The following is a 14596-nucleotide window of genomic DNA, read 5'->3' on the forward strand; positions in this document are numbered from 1 at the left end:
GGCATCTGCTGGGGGCTGCAGAGCCAGCCACAGTGCCTCCCTCTCAGCACCATCAGGCCTCCTGGGTCTCCCTGGTTTTCTCGCCTCCCTCCCCCTTCCGTCATCCCCTCTCCCCTCCCTCCCAGTGGTGCAGTCTGGGCGGCTTCAAAGGCAGCTGCTTCCTGAGGCTGCAGCGAGGCCTCCCAGAATGGCGGGGTCCTGCGATCAGTCCCAAGTGGCCTCTTTAGGCCCGCAAATGACAGCCAAGCCACCTGAGTGGGCAACCCTGTCATAAGGCTCCCCACTAGAGAACTGGACTCTCACAGCAAGTCCCCCAGTTGCTTATTTTTATGAGAACTCCTAGGTGTAACTCATCCCTGGTATTTCCTGTTGAGAACCCCCTCTAGAAAAAACGCACGCAGAGTGTTGAACAGTGCTTCATTCCTTAGAAAAAAAAATTAAATTCAAAAGCGAGTCTAGATACCATTTTTCTATCTGACTTAATAAGCCTGTTTTCGAAAAAAAATATTGGTTTGCACTATCATGTCCGATAAACACTGAGTAGAAGAACGGGTTTCTCATCATTTGTATTTATGTCACCCTCACATAAGCCTAAACGGTGTAAGTTATAATCCTCCCCATCTACCTCCCCTGATACATATCTTTGTGGACTAATGGCCTCCAAACACTTACTTTATTACACACATTTGTTATGTGGCAAATCTTGCCAACACACCATTTTTAAAGTTTATACATGAGGTGGCAAATGTCAGAAATAAATGAAAAAAAAATCCCAGTACCTGGCTTGGTTCTGATATTTACACTGAAAATGAAATTTCATATCTCCAGCTTATGAAAAAACCCTCCTTAGTTGCATATTGGCCTTAAAATATTTTCATTTAATATCTCCACAGTACACTTTCCATCTATCATGTACCTTATAATTTGGCTTAAAAAAGAAACACTTCACTAAGTGGGTATGATACATCTTTTATCGAATGCGTTTACTTTTGTTTTTATGTAACTGGTACAATTTCTTCTGTTGTTTATTTTCAAACTGGAAACATATATATATTATTGTAAACGTAACACCTGATGACTGCAAAAAACTAAAGCTCCATCTCTTCGCCATAATCCCACTCCCCAGAGATAACCCCAGTTACCAGTTGAAGTAGGAAAGGAAAACCTTCCTAGTGATTTTTTTCTGTAAGTCCATCCCTTCTCCAGCCGAAATGAGCAATTTCAGTTTCTCTGTGTGCTTTCAGGAGCCTTTAATCGGAGGAAACGAAACTCCATCTATGTCACCGTGACTTTGCTTATCGTGTCCGTATTAATTCTCACGGTGGGCCTCGCTGCAACCACCAGGACCCAGAATGTGACTGTTGGAGGTTACTACCCGGGAGTTATTGTGAGTATCAAAGGCATAGGTAGGTCTCAGTAGCTTGCTGGCTACAGACATTTGGTTCTACTCTGATGGTTTTCAATTCTGTTTGAGTTTCTGTGTTTGCTCAGATTTCCTCTGGGCTGGTTTAGAAGAGCACTGAACTAAGACTCAGAAGAATCCCAGCACCATCCCTAACTAGCAGTGTGATCCTGAGCAGGTCATCTCACTCTTTAGGACCTCGGTTTTCTGGTCTAGGACGTGTTACTAATTAGCAGTGTTAACCTTAGGCTGAGGTCCTTTCCTCTCTGGGCATCTGCTTTCCTAAATATATAATAGGGGTCACCTGACCTTACCTGAAATCTGAGGACCCTTGCAGCTTGACAGTCTGTGACGCACAGCACTGATCTCCAAAGCCATCCTGCCCTCCTCTCAGGAAAAATATGTGGGATGCTTACTCCTCAAATATGTGTATTTATTCATTTACAAATTATATGCATATTCATAAAACATACAAAAATGGAAGTTCAAAAATTAGATGAAAATGAAATACACTTTAATTTTTAATATCTTCATACTAACACTAGCTAAAATTTCAAGGAATGGTATGCACTTCGCATGAAATCTCATTAAAGATAGTGGCTGTTAAGTCATTATTTCAAATAGCTTACTAGATAATTTTGAATATTTTGTGCTTTCTTCTCAGATATGAACAGATTGTCATGAGCATCATTGTTTTTTTTAATGTGATCTCACAGTGTGGCTGACAAAGAGCTCACCCTGAGAGTTCCAAGGGTCAGCTCTGTCATTTTCTCGCTGTGTTACATTATTAGGGTCATCTTCAACTCATGGTTTATCAACAGGAGTCTTTCCAAACTCCTCGTCCATTTTCTCGGGACTAGTTTAGTGAAGACTAGATAAGACTATCCGGGCACATGTGGTGGCTGCCCCACCACCAACCCTTTGCTGCTTGGAACCTGCCCTCCTCCAGAACGATAGCTCTCGCCTTGTCACCTGACATTCACACCGAGGGAGGGCGCCAGTGACAGTCTGTTCACTGAATATTTGTAACGTGTAATTTCTTTCTTATTCTTTTAGATAAACAAAAAATAGGAAACAAGAGTCCCAATCGTTTCTTTCCATACTTCAGTGGATTGTTTTACCGATCCCCGGGCTGCATGCAATCCACTCTGGAAAGCTCTGAACTCTTTGCATACAAAACCTCATTTTATATCAAATCATCATGTTGTATATGAAATGAAATGAAATATATACCATTTTATTTGCCAATTATACCTCAATATAATTGAGGAAAAAAGAAAAGAAAAAGAAAACCAAACCAAAACCTCATTTGGATCTACACACACTGCTATTGAACCCTAAAACCTAACTCTAGAGGTTGGACCGTATTTTGAATATCAACTAAATGACTTCCCAATTGTAACTGCTAGAGAGCGGAAAGGAAGGTTAGGGTGGGTTTTTGTTGTTGTTGTTTACATTTTAGGTTATCAGGGAGGGCAGACGGCTTTGTTGCTGTTGTTTTGTTTCTTTTCTTTTTTACTCTTTTTTTGGAGTGGGGGGTGTTGGAAAGAGAAGCAAAGAAAGGGGAAGGGATTAAAGATGGATGCCTTTGACAAACCAGCGCCGGGAGTGACCAAGCCTGACGCCTGTTGCCTAGGTCACCGATTCCGCAGTCAGCCTTCTCAATAGCCCTAGCGGAGCCGGGGCCTGACACTGGGGCCCAGCTGCTGAAGGCCGCCCGCCCTTCCCGGGAAGTTCCTTCGCAGCTCTTGAGCCGAGCCGAGGGCAGGTGTCCCACAGACACCGTCTGGTGCCCTCTGCTAAGCATGTGATGTGAGAACTCTCCCGGTCCACTTCCTGTGGTGAGGCAAGAAAACCAGTCATCAGCAGAATTGGGTTTTATTTTTAAACACAAGAGGGGCGGGGGACAGAGGAAGGGGGGGCTAAGATTGCATTTTGGTGGCTTGGGAAAGCAATTTATAGGGTCTGCGTGACTTCGTGGGCTTCAGGTAGCTGCATTTAGTAAAAGGTTTCTGACTGATGAGCAAATGCTCAAGCCAAGATTCAGACTCTCCCTGGGTGAGAGGAAGGTATTTTCCGTGTCATTTAAGAGTAGCAACTACTATTCATGAACGGTGCTTCTGAACCTTCTCTGTAGAATATCTGCCTGTGGGTGGCTGGGTTGGAATACATTAACAAAGGAAGGAGGGCGCGAGATTGTTGTTATTGGAGTACCTGGCGTTCAGCTAGCACTGGAAGTTGAAGCAGTGGGGGCGTGTGTCTGTGCGTGTGTGTCTGGCTAAGAGCTAATATGGAAATGTTAATAGGAGAGCCAGCCCTAGCAGTGTGCCCTATGGTTTAACCTTAATTTCTTTTGCTTTTATAGTTCCTGTAGATTGTTTCTTTAAAATGGGTTTTAGTTATAGGAAGTGAAGGGGGGAAGACTGCAGACTGAAGAGCAGAAAAATCCATTTGAGTTGTTAGGTCAGATCATGTTATAACAAATACAATAAACAACTCATACCTCTGAAACAATAAATGCCTGAGAATCCAGATTTATCCGGGACTGGGGTGCTTTCACTAATTGAATAGTTTGGTTATTAGAGAGGTATTATATAAACTCTAAGCCAGTGGTTTCCCCACCTTGGTGTGTATTTTAATAAACACCCCAGGGGAGTCGAATTCAGGTGGATCGGCAACCACCTGGAGAACTAAAACACAATAAACAAAATGGATAAAGAAGATGTGGCACATATATACAATGGAATATTACTCAGCCATAAAAAGAAATGAAATTGAGTTATTTGTAATGAGGTGGATGGACCTAGAGTCTGTCATACAGAGTGAAGTAAGTCAGAAAGAGAAAGACAAATACCGTATGCAAACACATCTGTATGGAATCTTAAAAAAAAATGTTTCTGAAGAACCTAGGGGCAGGAGAGGAATAAAGGCACAGACGTTGAGAATGGACTTGAGGACATGGGGAAGGGGAAGGGTAAGCTGGGACGAAGTGAGAGAGTGGCATGGACATATATACACTACCAAACGTAAAATAGATAGCTAGTGGGAAGCAGCCGCATAGCACAGGGAGATCAGCTCGGTGCTTTGTGACCACCTAGAGGGAAACACACCATTGTAAAGCAATTATACTCCAATAAAGATGTAAAAAAAAAAACCCCACAATAAACAAAGTATGCTTGCAATAAAACCAGAATGAGCAAAATGTGTCATTTTCAGATTCCACACTATCAAATTGGTCAGTTTGAATATAAAGATCATTGTATAGATTTGTGGGAAAATGTCAGGTTATTTGGAACTCTGCTGTTTTAGGACTCTGGTTAAATGTGTACATGAGAATTTAAAATTTTAAAACAAACAAATTAGGGAGCAGTTACTAGATTTAAAGACGACTTAAAGACTACTTACCATACAATTCATTTAAATATTGAGATCTCAGGCATTGAGAAATATAATCGTGTTTGCATAACTCTAAGTCATGCAAAACTTTTCTGAGCCATCTTTATTTTGCCAAACGAGATGCCCTTGTACAGTGAGGTGCATTATGATAGGGTGTTAGCTACTCTACCTGAGCTAGAATGTGGTATCATCATCCTAAGACATGCATGCAACAGGCATCTTTACAGATGTGCTCATCTGTACAGGCTAAAATGTAAAATTAAAAAAAAATTAAAACCAACACAGAAAGACAAACTGGCTTAGGATTTTTACTGTCCTCGAATGTTCAAGACATAGTCCGTTCCAGAAGCGTCCCAGTGAGCTTTCTACTCTGGAGGCCTAAAGAAAATCAAGAGCCTCGGTTGTATGAAGATGGAAAATGCAGGGGAGAGAGCCAGCTCCTTCTCTATAGCTCTCTAACCTTACATCCAGGAGAACAAGGCCTCTACATGTGTTTCCCATGCAACCCACAAGATGGAGTTGGCCACCTGATCAGTGCTGAAAGCCTTTCACTCTAGAACCTTCTCCACCAGCTGTTATACTGCTAGGGCCCACACCAGCCTGGGTTTTCTTTTAGGAAAGAAACCAGGAGCTTCTGTCCCCTCTCCCAGGCGGGGGAAGGGGGGGGTGTCCAGTTAATTGAAAATTATATCAGAGTTGCCATGGGGTAGTAGGAGGCAGAGACAACAGGGATCATTCAAAATAGTCAATAGGCCAGAAACCTTCTCTAGGCCAGCGTGGCTTCAGCTTCACATGTGAAGACTCTTGATAAATCCAACGAAGTTTTGACTAACTTGAATGTTCAGGAAATAGAAGGAGGTCTGGATAGTGGGATTTTGTGGTTTATTGTGAATTAGGCAGACATTTTTTCTACCTCTTGTTGAAAATGTTTCTAAAATATAAGATCATTCTAAGATAAAGTTCCTAGCTTAGTAAGTACATTTCAGAGATGACACTTGAGCCTTGATTTACTAGATAAGACTAACCTTCATTGGCTTCCTGTTGCCTCCTTAGCATTGTCATTCAAAACTCTCTGAAGATGCTCTTGGCCTGGTCTCCCATACCTTTCTTTTACCAAAATTGTCAATTCACAGTCCCCTGAACATGACTTGGGCTGGAACGTCCTCCCTGTGCTCTCGCTCTCTGTTTATCCAAATGCTCTGTCCTATTCCAACTTAAAGACACAGCTGGGACATTTCTCAGCTACTGGGATCCACTTTGGATAGCTACTGAGCTATCCAAATGCTCTGTCCTATTCCAACTTAAAGACACAGCTGGGACATTTCTCAGCTACTGGGATCCACAGTGGTGTCTACCATCTTTGAACTCCCTACCGTAGATTCCTTCCACTCATAGCTCTTGGGAAATAGTCACATTCTGCTTTGTGGGATGTTGGGCTATATTCTCATTTAGCTTTGTTTATACAGGTCCACAATCCCTTATCTGAACCCTTGGGTGAGATGTGTTTGCAAATTTAGACTGTTGTGTTTTGTTTTTAATTTCAGAAAGATAATAGACTGCATATATCATATATTATCTAACATCCCAGTGGGGTCTTGAGATATACCCCATAATCAAGCACCTTCATCTTTCTACAATAAACTGTGAATTTTTACACTAAGTAGATAAACATTATAAAATAACCTCACGTCAGTTCAAGGTCAGGTTTTGCCACCAAGTTAGTTACCAAAAACCCTTTTGGTTTTAAGAGCTTTGTTGATTTCAGTATTACAGAAAGGGATTGTGGACCCATTATCTAATTACAGCTCCTCCAGGCTGAGTCTTGTTGGTCTTGGTATCATACCCCACCCCGCTTCCTGGCCTCCAGATCACAGGTGTAGCACAGTACCTGCCACAGAGTAGATGTCCAATTAATACTTGTTGAATGATTAATCCATTTGCACCTCAGTCCCAGTGGATGGGAATAGGCATAGATTATAGGGTGCAGCCTAAAAAGAGCTCTTGAAACTGAATTCTAATGATTTGCCTTTTTTTCTTCTACAAGTGGAGGGCAGCCAAAACAAAGCAAACTGGTTATTTGTTCAGGTAATGGGGAGTCAAGATGGAGTTCCAAAGGTCTGAACATTCCATGATTCCGGGCAGTTCTCGAGCAAGGACCACAGAGCTTACCTTTCGGAGGCCTCAGGAGAGCAAACAGTTGATTAGAAGCAGCTGCCCATTTTCAGGAAATTCTGTTGATTTTTCCTTCTTTACTTTCACCCCCTCAGCTCTTCCTCAAATACGACTTCTCACTCCATCCTTACAGGGAACTTCTTCCCTGGGGGGCAGAGGTGAAGGTCACTATTCTGCTAACACTGGCCACAAATACAGCAAAGTGTGGCTGGAAGAACACCAGCTGTTAGGGTGTTCTTGAGGGCTCGTCCTGGCCCTGCCGTGAACTTGCTGTAAGAGGGAATGAGCCCATACAATTCTCTAGGCCTCCGTTTTGCTATCTATCAAATGGGAATGATATGAGCTCCACCGAACTCCCTAACATGACTGTGACCAAGGTGGAGGGCAAGCGCTTCTTTAAATTCAAATGCTCTTCAAATGTAAGGTAGTTTTAGTGGTACTGGTGAGTTAGTTCATAAACCTGTCATCCAGATGAATGAATTCTTCCAGCCAGGACTCAATTGATATTAGTTCCCCACCTGGTGAAGTCTACCTGTCTTTGACCCCATTTATCCCCTCTGTGAGATCTGAGAACGACCATGTATATGTATTTAGCAGCCTACCTTATGCAGGTCATGCTATGTACATACCTTATCTCATTTAATCCTCACAGCAGTCCTGTGTGGTCATGACCATTATGATTCCCATTTAATAGATGAGGAATGAGCACAGAGTGGCTAAAGAACTAGCCCAAGGTCACACAGTTTATAAGTAGCAGAGCCAAGGATATAATACAAAATGAATTATTCTCTGCTCCTTCAGCACTTTGTTTCTACCTCGCCTGTGGTCCTTAAGCCACAGTCTGTCTCTCCCTCACTAGACAATGCACTCCTGCGGGGTAGGGGCCATGTCATCTTATTTATCTCCCAAAAGTACTCAGTGAGTGTTAGAAAATGGAATGAGTTGGAGTGGAATAGAAATAGAATGGAAGGAAAGGGGAGGGAACTGGATGAATTAACTGGTTGGCCTGGGATTTCCAGTCCCAGAGCACCTTGTCTTTCCAGCCAATTCCATGAGGCTTCAGGCCACCTCTTCCGGTCACTGCCATCAGAGAGTTATTTGAGAGTGTCAGGAAGAGCGAGTGTCTTTGCTTCCCGTCTTAAGGCAAAGACTGCTGTTGAGGCTCAGAAGAACATTCAGTGAGTATCTGTGGAAACTGATGAACCGCTCGGTGAAAGGACTTATTTTCCATGTAAGAAACTGCCCTCTGACTTTCTTTCAGTCTCCACAAATGGCCCAGAGTGTCATAAGCACAGGCTATTCATGGAATTCTTCCTGAAAAATAAAAGCTGTGCAACATGTTGGGAGGGGAGATAAGACAGAATACGAAACTCTTATGAAATAGAGCAAATAATGATAGGATTTGCCAGCTCAAATCAGGTTAGAGCTGCCCCAAAGTTAGGTGTCTTTAAAAATAGTAATAATAATCACTAGAACAATAACTCGTATTTACTGAGAACTTACTGTGTGCCAGGCCCTGTGCAAAGTTCTTTGACTGTATTGTCCTGGATAATCCTTGCAAAAATCCTATAAGACAGCTACTGCTATGGTCCCCATTTTCCAGATAAGGAAACTGAGGTTTAGAGAGGTCAGTCAGTTTGTTCAAGTCGCACAGCCACAAGTGGAAGAGCTGGGGTTAGAAGCCAGGCTAGTCTGATGACCAGGTTTTAATCACTATACTTCATCACAACACATTTTAATTACATTTCAAATAAGACCAGGCGGGAGACAGGTATAGTTTAACCATTGAGTGAGGATGTTCTCAGTAGAGTCTTGGACGGCATGGGTTACACCTTTATTCTCTTCAGCTTCTATTTCTCAAGAGGAGTTGCTGGCTGAGTGGCCCTGCAGAATGAGTCCTTGGAAATTTGTATTCATTCCTTCCATTCATTCTCTTCTTTCATGCTTGGGTTTCTGAGGCAAGCACCCAGTCCCCCTACACTGCCCCGCCAGGCTCCTGCCCAGCCCTTGGGTCCATTAGATTTCCAAGACTTGGTGTAAGGCTTGGGGGCCTCAGACTGAAAGAGATGTCCCTGTGAGCCAAGGTAAGGCGGCAGATGGAAGGCCAGATCCTTAGTGAGGGTCGAGAGAAATGTAACTACATTGCTGGACTTGTGTTAGGATTTATTGGTCCATTCCCACCACTTTTTACTTCTTCCACTTTCACCCCTGACAGCAGCCATCGGTTAGGGATCATTTTCAGCTGAGAATGGCAGACTCAATCCACTAATGGCAGAACTGAGAGCAAAGTGGAACCTGCTACCCCGAGCCATCATCCCAGCCGCTTAGGCAGGGAAATTGTTTTTCAGGGTTTTACACCGCCATTTCTATTCACCCTTTAATGAATGCTTTCTGTCCATAAATGAAGCAGAGATGGAAGAAGAGGTGAATAAGCGCTAACATAAATGGCAGTGGGTCAACCACAAATACAGGCTTTCAAAAAAAATAGTTCTTTTTTTTTTTTAAGTCTAGGTTAAGGTGCTTGCTGATTTCTAAAGTACTTCCTGCGTTTGATTAGCGTGTCTGATGCATCAAAAATCGCTATTTCAAACCTTTATTTTGTAATTCGTGCATCAGGATAGAAGGTCTCTTTCAAAGAAAAGATAAAGATCAGAATATAATGCGTGCTTTTCACCATTATCCGTCTCTTACTGACTCACCAGTCACATGCTAGGTAATGGATATTGAAATTGAAATAAGCAGCCTCTGAAAAGCTATGATTGACTTTTACTTTCAGCTTCTGGGCACACGAGTTTCTTTTTGGTGTGATTCATATCTACGAGGAAAAATTGGCAAATGGTGGGAGAAATACTTTTCTTACTCATACTGTATTTGTGTAACAGCTGCACGGGTTTAGCATCTGTACCCCGGGTATTTTCTGTTATCCTGAATTGTATCCCAGGGGTGGAACGACCGTGAGGTCAGGCTAACCATCTTCCCACGTGCTATCTGTGCCACGTTGCTTTGCAGCTCGGCTTTGGATCATTCCTTGGAATCATCGGATCAAACCTCGTGGAGAACAAACGGCAGATGGTAAGTTTTCATCGTTATAGAATCAAATTCTTCACCTGAAAAAGCTCAACATTTCTGTGGATAAGTGACACATTTCTTAAGATTGCCCAAATTGGGCCACAAAAGAAACAGCTACTTTACTTTTCTCCTAAGCCTCCGGGGAACTTGTTTTAAAGTGACCCTGTGGTGTGGGACTTGTTCTCACCCTGCCTGATGTCCCCTCAGTGGCCCAGCTAGTCTCCTTAAGTCACAGGGATGGAATAATCTGGATCTTGCCTCTTGCTTTTCTCCTCCTTCGCAAAGGAGTGCGCCAGCCTATCCAGTCAGGCCAGTAATCCTCGCATCGGATGCCTTTGCTTCTTCGATTCCTGCTGCTGCAGCCCTGGCTCACTGGCGACCCTCACACCTTCCTCTCTGATGCATAATCTTGGAGAGGAGTTTTCGCAGAGGGTTCCTGCCTTTTAGGAGATTCCAATCTAGGGGACTTTAATTAACAGAACAAATATATTTAGGGCGCAAGAAGACGAAATGAAATTACGAAGCCAACCTCAAGTATTCCCATTACCCATACATAGTTCAAAGCTAAGTATGTGTAACGTTGAGAGGAAGGGTGCGCATATAACAGGAGGTAAAACTCACAAAGTTCTATGTCTGAATGGGGGCCCGCAAGGGCAGACTGTTGTATTTTCTTGCTTCAGCCTGAGAAGGCTTCCTAGAGGGCAAGAGAAGACGGTACAGACCGAATTGCAAGCATATTGCAGTTTTATGGGCTTGTAAATCAAGATGCCTGGTGAGTTGTCAGATGGTGGACTCATTAGGCTTCCCCGTACAAGTCTAGTGGCAACTAGACTGATGCTAGGGTCTATTTAACAGCAAGTTTAATCAGATAACGTAATAGCTCCAGGGACAGGGAACTCTAAAAGTGTGTTCTCCCCCCAGCAATGTAGGGAATCACCCTCAGGGGGGTTCTAATAGTTCTCTTCTTCCATTTCACCTGGGCTCTCCGCTGCCAGTTGTGTTTGCACTCTGGGTTTAAATTATTCAAAATGACAGGGGAGTTCTAATTGTAGAGCTGATCATAGCATAGCTGATAATGCCAATTTCATGACATCTTTCATCCATTATTTACCAACTCTCTGTAGTGCTGTGAAGTGAGATGTATGGGGCGAGGTTTCTGAACAACTCCCAAAGGAGATCAGTATTACCTTCTAGCCTATGAGATGGGAGGACCTTAGGGTGGCCTTGACTGTGATTTCCTCCTTCCCCCTGGGGAGCAGCTTAATGCCATGCTATTTCTCTACTTTACCCCCCAAACACCTCAAAGAGGGTGTTTTGAGGGTCAACACAGGCAGATGGTGGGCTTAGGCAGTACCTATCCCTGCCCCTGGTTACGCCTTGAAACACCTACCCCCACGTTGGGTTGTGGTATCGCCCTTGTAATGGAAGACAAATTACTAGGAAAATTTCTGTTATCTAACACGATCAGAGAATAGGACAGTCTGCTTCCAGCAAACATTTCTCTTACTTGAATTTTTTCCTGTGTACCACACAGAGTTGATCAATTTCAGAGACTTCAAACCTTGTAAAATGTCTTTGACACCTAAGCCATAATAAGTTGAGTGTTCTCTTTCTTCAGTGATGCAGGGCCATGTAGGGTTGTGCAGGGCCTCAGAATCATCCCTTCTTCATCATTGCCCACCATGAGGGGTTGGGAAGAACACTAGACTAGGAGTTGGTGGGCACAGGCTCTTCCATAGACTGGATAGTGACCTTGGACACACCACTTCCCCTCTCTGAGCCTCCAATTCCACAATAAATAAAATAGGGGGTGGGACTTCATGATGTCAAAGGTCCAACATTTTTCTGAGTCTGAGAATGGAAGAGCCATGCAGTCTAGTTCCTCAGCCTTCTCTTCCTTGGGCACTCATAGACTCCTGGAGTGAATTTCTTAGCTTGCCCTGAAAGTGTAAGAAGTGCTTCAATGGCCCCTTCTCCGCGTCGCCCTCCCCCGCTCCCACTCGTGCTGCGTGACTGAAAAGGGCATTCACGCTTCACACGGGCTGGCAGGCCAGAGTTCTGCTGTGGCTGGCGGTGTCTTGGGGATCGCCTTGTCTCCAGAAGCAGCGATAGTGGAAGGCTAACAGACACTTTTGCTTTGTCCCCCACCCCTACTCCCACAGCTGGTGGCTTCCATCGTCTTTATCAGCTTTGGTGTGATTGCAGCCTTTTGTTGTGCCATAGTCGACGGGGTCTTCGCTGCCAGACACATTGTGAGTATTTTTAGTCCTGGGTTAAAGTAAATGGGCAATACAACAAGGCTTCATCGAGTGTGTGTGTGCTGGGTGTGTGCTAAGGGCTGTGAGGGGTACAGGAGAGGGAGGTGACATCACCGGCCTCAAGGAGGTGATGTCAAAATGAGGACATCCCTGGACACACATGGGCATCTAGAGAAATTGGTCTAAGCTGGGCATATAAACTCTAAGTGCCCAAGTGGTTCACCTTGGATCAGAGCAGGCTTCCCCATGGTGGAGGGGTTGGAGCTAAGCCTTTGTTGACACGTGGGTGACATTTGGAAAAGTCAGAGACAAGGGCCAGGGGACTGGCTTGGAATTGGTGTTGGGAGTGAGCAGGCAGGGAGAGAGCCGCAGGAAGCCACATGACTTCCTGAGAGCCTTGGAGGTGGCAATAGCTGACCTCCCCCACCTCCAACAGTGACAAGAGCAGCCCATGAGGACAGACACCTTTTCTAGGATACCTGAACTTCGCTGTCTTCATGGTTGGAGAGGAGTGATGTGATTGGGATCCTGAGGAAGCCCCAGAGCTGGAAGTCTCCAAAACGAGCCCAGTCCTGGAGTAGAGGCGCCAAATGCTTCCTGTTCTGGAGAAGCTGTGCCTCGAGTAAGGCTACTTTACTCCTGAAACCCAAACCTGTGTTCCTTCTTGGAGAAGCCTGGGATTCGGGTCCTTTCCACAGGGCTCCCTGCAGGAGCCCTCACCCTTCGGTCAGCGCTTTCCATCTCTTACGATTCCAGATATCTGGCCTAGGGCCGCCTTCTCTGTTGGGCTCAGCAGACAACAGTGCTTGTGACCCACGGACTTTCAGGGTCCCAGAAAAATATGATCATTTCTTTCCAAATCGGAAGAAAAATGATGAACTTTTAGGCCAAAAAAAAATGTTTTCACACATAATAGAAATTTGTCTTTATACCAATGCAGTCATAAGATATAATCAAAATAAATGAAATATCATTTTCAACAATTTTTAATGGAGGAAGCTGTCCACAAAAGGCAGAAGTCCCAGGGAGGTCATAGTATAGCCCTGATCTGGCCCACAAACCCAAATCGAGAGCAAACCAAGCAGCTTCCTGAGCTCCCACAAAAACCTCAGATACTCATTTTTTCCCCCAAGTGAACCAACATTGAAAATGAAAACATCCTACGAACTAGTTGGAATTATATGTTTTCTAAAACAATTGAATTAGAGAAAAATTGTATTATCAGAATATTGTGTGGATCCATCATATTTTATTCCGTTTCAATCGTCGGCTAATAGTGCAGGTCATCCTGAGGGAGTGTCCTGGGTATGGATGGATCTGGGAAAGGATGATTTGCAACATTATTATTTCAATCCCAACTTGCTTTTGGACTCTCCTCCTAGACATAAGAGTCAGTCCCTCATTTGCCAAGATTAGTGGAATTCCTATGGTCAGTGCTGGCATGTCAGGAGATAATTACTGGGCAGGGGGAAAAGTATGGGATGGAAGAGAGAATCTTTTAGCCCAGTTTTCTTTTGGGGTCAGGAATATGTCAGCCCCTATATCAGACTCATCCCTTTTGAGTTTAGCTGAGAGAGCCATCTTTTTCTTCATCTTTTTCTTTTTGAAAAGGCAAGTGACACAACAGGAACTTGTAACATCCACTGTCCTACCACCCTAACATAGCAATTCTATTCCATATGCAATTTTTGCATATTACCCTCTGAGTATATACCTATTTTTGTAGCATGCTTGTAGACAATCATAGTACGTGTGCTGTTTTGTTTCAACAGGCGCCATCTTAATAACAATAATTCCTTGTTTTTGTATGGTGAATTTAGTGTTTCAATGTGCCTTAACATCTATTATCTCATTTGAGACCCACGGCAATCCTGTGAGATACGTAGGGCAGGTGTTATTATCCCCATTTGACAAGCACGCTTCACTCTGAGGCAGTCTCCATGGCAACACAGGCCTAGTGGCCAAGAAGCCTGCAGTAGATTTTCATGGCATCATGAGCTAAAATGGCTTCCTCCTTTTCCCTCCTCCTCCCACTCCTAGTGTTTCTTTTTTTAAACATCTTTATTGAGATATAGTTCACGTTCCATATAATTTACCCATCTGAAGTATTTAATTCAGTGGCTTTTAGTACATTCACAGGTATGTGCAAACTATCACGTCAATTCTAGAAGATTTTTATCATCCCCCAAACAACCCCATACCCTTTAGCTATCACTTCCCTATTCCCCCTGCTCCCCCAAGTCCTAGGCAACCACTACTTTCTCTATAGATTTCCCTACATTAATTAACATTTCCTGTT

General features: G+C 43.7%; 1 protein-coding gene across 3 annotated transcripts in view; it reads left to right on the forward strand.

The window, feature by feature from the left end:
- Positions 1 to 14596, forward strand: part of TMEM255A (transmembrane protein 255A) — a 47930-nt gene that overhangs the window by 6333 nt on the left and 27001 nt on the right. For all 3 annotated transcript variants that reach the window (XM_024738124.1, XM_024738125.1, XM_024738123.1), the window contains exons 2-4: positions 1245 to 1387; positions 9980 to 10042; positions 12202 to 12291. In XM_024738124.1, coding sequence (XP_024593892.1) covers positions 1245 to 1387; positions 9980 to 10042; positions 12202 to 12291 — 296 coding nt within the window. The remainder of the gene's footprint in view (positions 1 to 1244; positions 1388 to 9979; positions 10043 to 12201; positions 12292 to 14596) is intronic.

This window comes from Neophocaena asiaeorientalis, unplaced genomic scaffold (assembly GCF_003031525.2).
Source record: "Neophocaena asiaeorientalis asiaeorientalis breed wild unplaced genomic scaffold, Neophocaena_asiaeorientalis_V1.1 scaffold34, whole genome shotgun sequence".
NCBI classification, from domain to species: Eukaryota; Metazoa; Chordata; class Mammalia; order Artiodactyla; family Phocoenidae; genus Neophocaena; species Neophocaena asiaeorientalis.